Below are 1,539 nucleotides of genomic sequence, written 5' to 3' on the forward strand. Positions count from 1 at the left end.
TGACATATAATCATAATCTTAGGAGCTAAGCACATACATTATACCTGGACATTTTTTATTATCCAAACATAGCTGTTTCTTTTTCCATGTATGGAGAGCTCTGCATTTTAGGTATTGAATAATTTGTCTCTGCTTCAATCTCATTAATTTTCAACTATCATACTGAAAATTATCCCTTTTGTATTCTCAGTGAAATCAAAGCACTGAAAGAAATTTTGGAACTGACCTTAATAAGTGATTGGTGTCTACAAAACTGTAAACTGGATTGAAGCAAATGTTTATCATCATTGTCAAATTACATGCTCTCTATTGAACATTCATCTTTCCATGGAAACCATGCAAAACCTGAGTTTTGTAACTGAGTTTGTTTTTGTGGGGCTTTCACAGAATCCAAATATTCAAAGATTAATGTTTATCATATGTTTCCTTGTTTACATTGTAACTGTTGGAAGCAACATGATGATTGTGGTAACCATTATTTGCAGCCCAAAATTGCTAGACTCACCCATGTATTTCTTTTTGGTTTTCCTATCCTTACTGGATGCAAGCTTCTGTTCTGTCATGACACCTAAAATGACTGTGGATTCTCTCTACAAGAGAAAAATCATCTCTTTTAAAGGCTGCATGATACAACTTTTTGCTGCACACTTCTTTGGTGGGGCTGAGATGATTGTTTTGACAGCCATGGCCTACGATCGCTATGTGGCCATTTGCAAGCCCTTACACTACTCTTCTATTATGACAAGGCGGCTCTGTGTCACTTTGGTGGGGGTGGCCTGGGCAGGAGGACTCCTACATTCTACTGTACAAATTATCTTCACTTTGCAGCTGCCCTTCTGTGGACCCAATGTCATTGACCACTTCATGTGTGACTTGTTCCCATTACTGGAGCTTGCCTGCACTGACACTCACATCTTCGGCCTTTTAGTGATTGCCAACAGTGGTTTTATCTGCATCATAGTCTTCTTCTTGTTGCTTGTGTCTTATGGTTTTATCTTGCTCTCTCTGAGATTTCACAGTTCTGAAGGTCGATGGAAAGCTCTATCTACTTGTGGGTCCCATATTGCTGTGGTGGTCTTGTTCTTTGTCCCATGTACATTTATATATGCAAGGCCTCACACTGGCTCCTCATTTGACAAAATGATAGCATTATTTTATACTATGCTGTCCCCCTTTCTTAATCCTATGATTTATACTTTTAGGAATAAGGACATGAAAAATGCCATGTGGGAATTGTGGAAGAAATTGATAATGGTTTCCAATGAAAAGTAAAAAAAAAGTTACATTTTATCAAAATAATTTTGAAGTATAAAAAATCAAAATTATCACAAACACTAGAGTATGTTTATTACCTGCAACAATTTAAAGTAATTCTCCAGAATTAGCATTAATTTGTCAGTTAGAGTATATTATTTTCCCTTTTATATCTGGCATGTCCCCTCCATTGCAAATAACCACCTGTAAATTAAAGAGAATTGAATTTTATACTTAGGATCTATTAATAAAAAAGAATGCATTCAAAATTACAATGTTTGCTAT

At 35.8% G+C, this 1,539-nt stretch overlaps 1 protein-coding gene across 1 annotated transcript; it reads left to right on the top strand.

Annotated features, from left to right (window-relative positions):
• Nucleotides 1-324: 324 nt before the first annotated feature.
• Nucleotides 325-1,272, top strand: LOC100770068 (olfactory receptor 4C15-like). Its single transcript, XM_027421082.1, has one exon. It carries the CDS (start codon nucleotides 328-330, stop codon nucleotides 1,270-1,272), a length of 945 nt encoding a protein of 314 aa, XP_027276883.1. The 5' UTR covers nucleotides 325-327.
• Nucleotides 1,273-1,539: the final 267 nt, after the last annotated feature.

This window comes from Cricetulus griseus, chromosome 6 (genome assembly GCF_003668045.3).
Source record: "Cricetulus griseus strain 17A/GY chromosome 6, alternate assembly CriGri-PICRH-1.0, whole genome shotgun sequence".
Lineage (NCBI taxonomy): Eukaryota > Metazoa > Chordata > Mammalia > Rodentia > Cricetidae > Cricetulus > Cricetulus griseus.

Bases quoted from the DNA above. Each gene is read 5' to 3' on its own strand.
- LOC100770068 (XM_027421082.1), top strand. From the start codon at position 328: ATGGAAACCATGCAAAACCTGAGTTTTGTAACTGAGTTTGTTTTTGTG.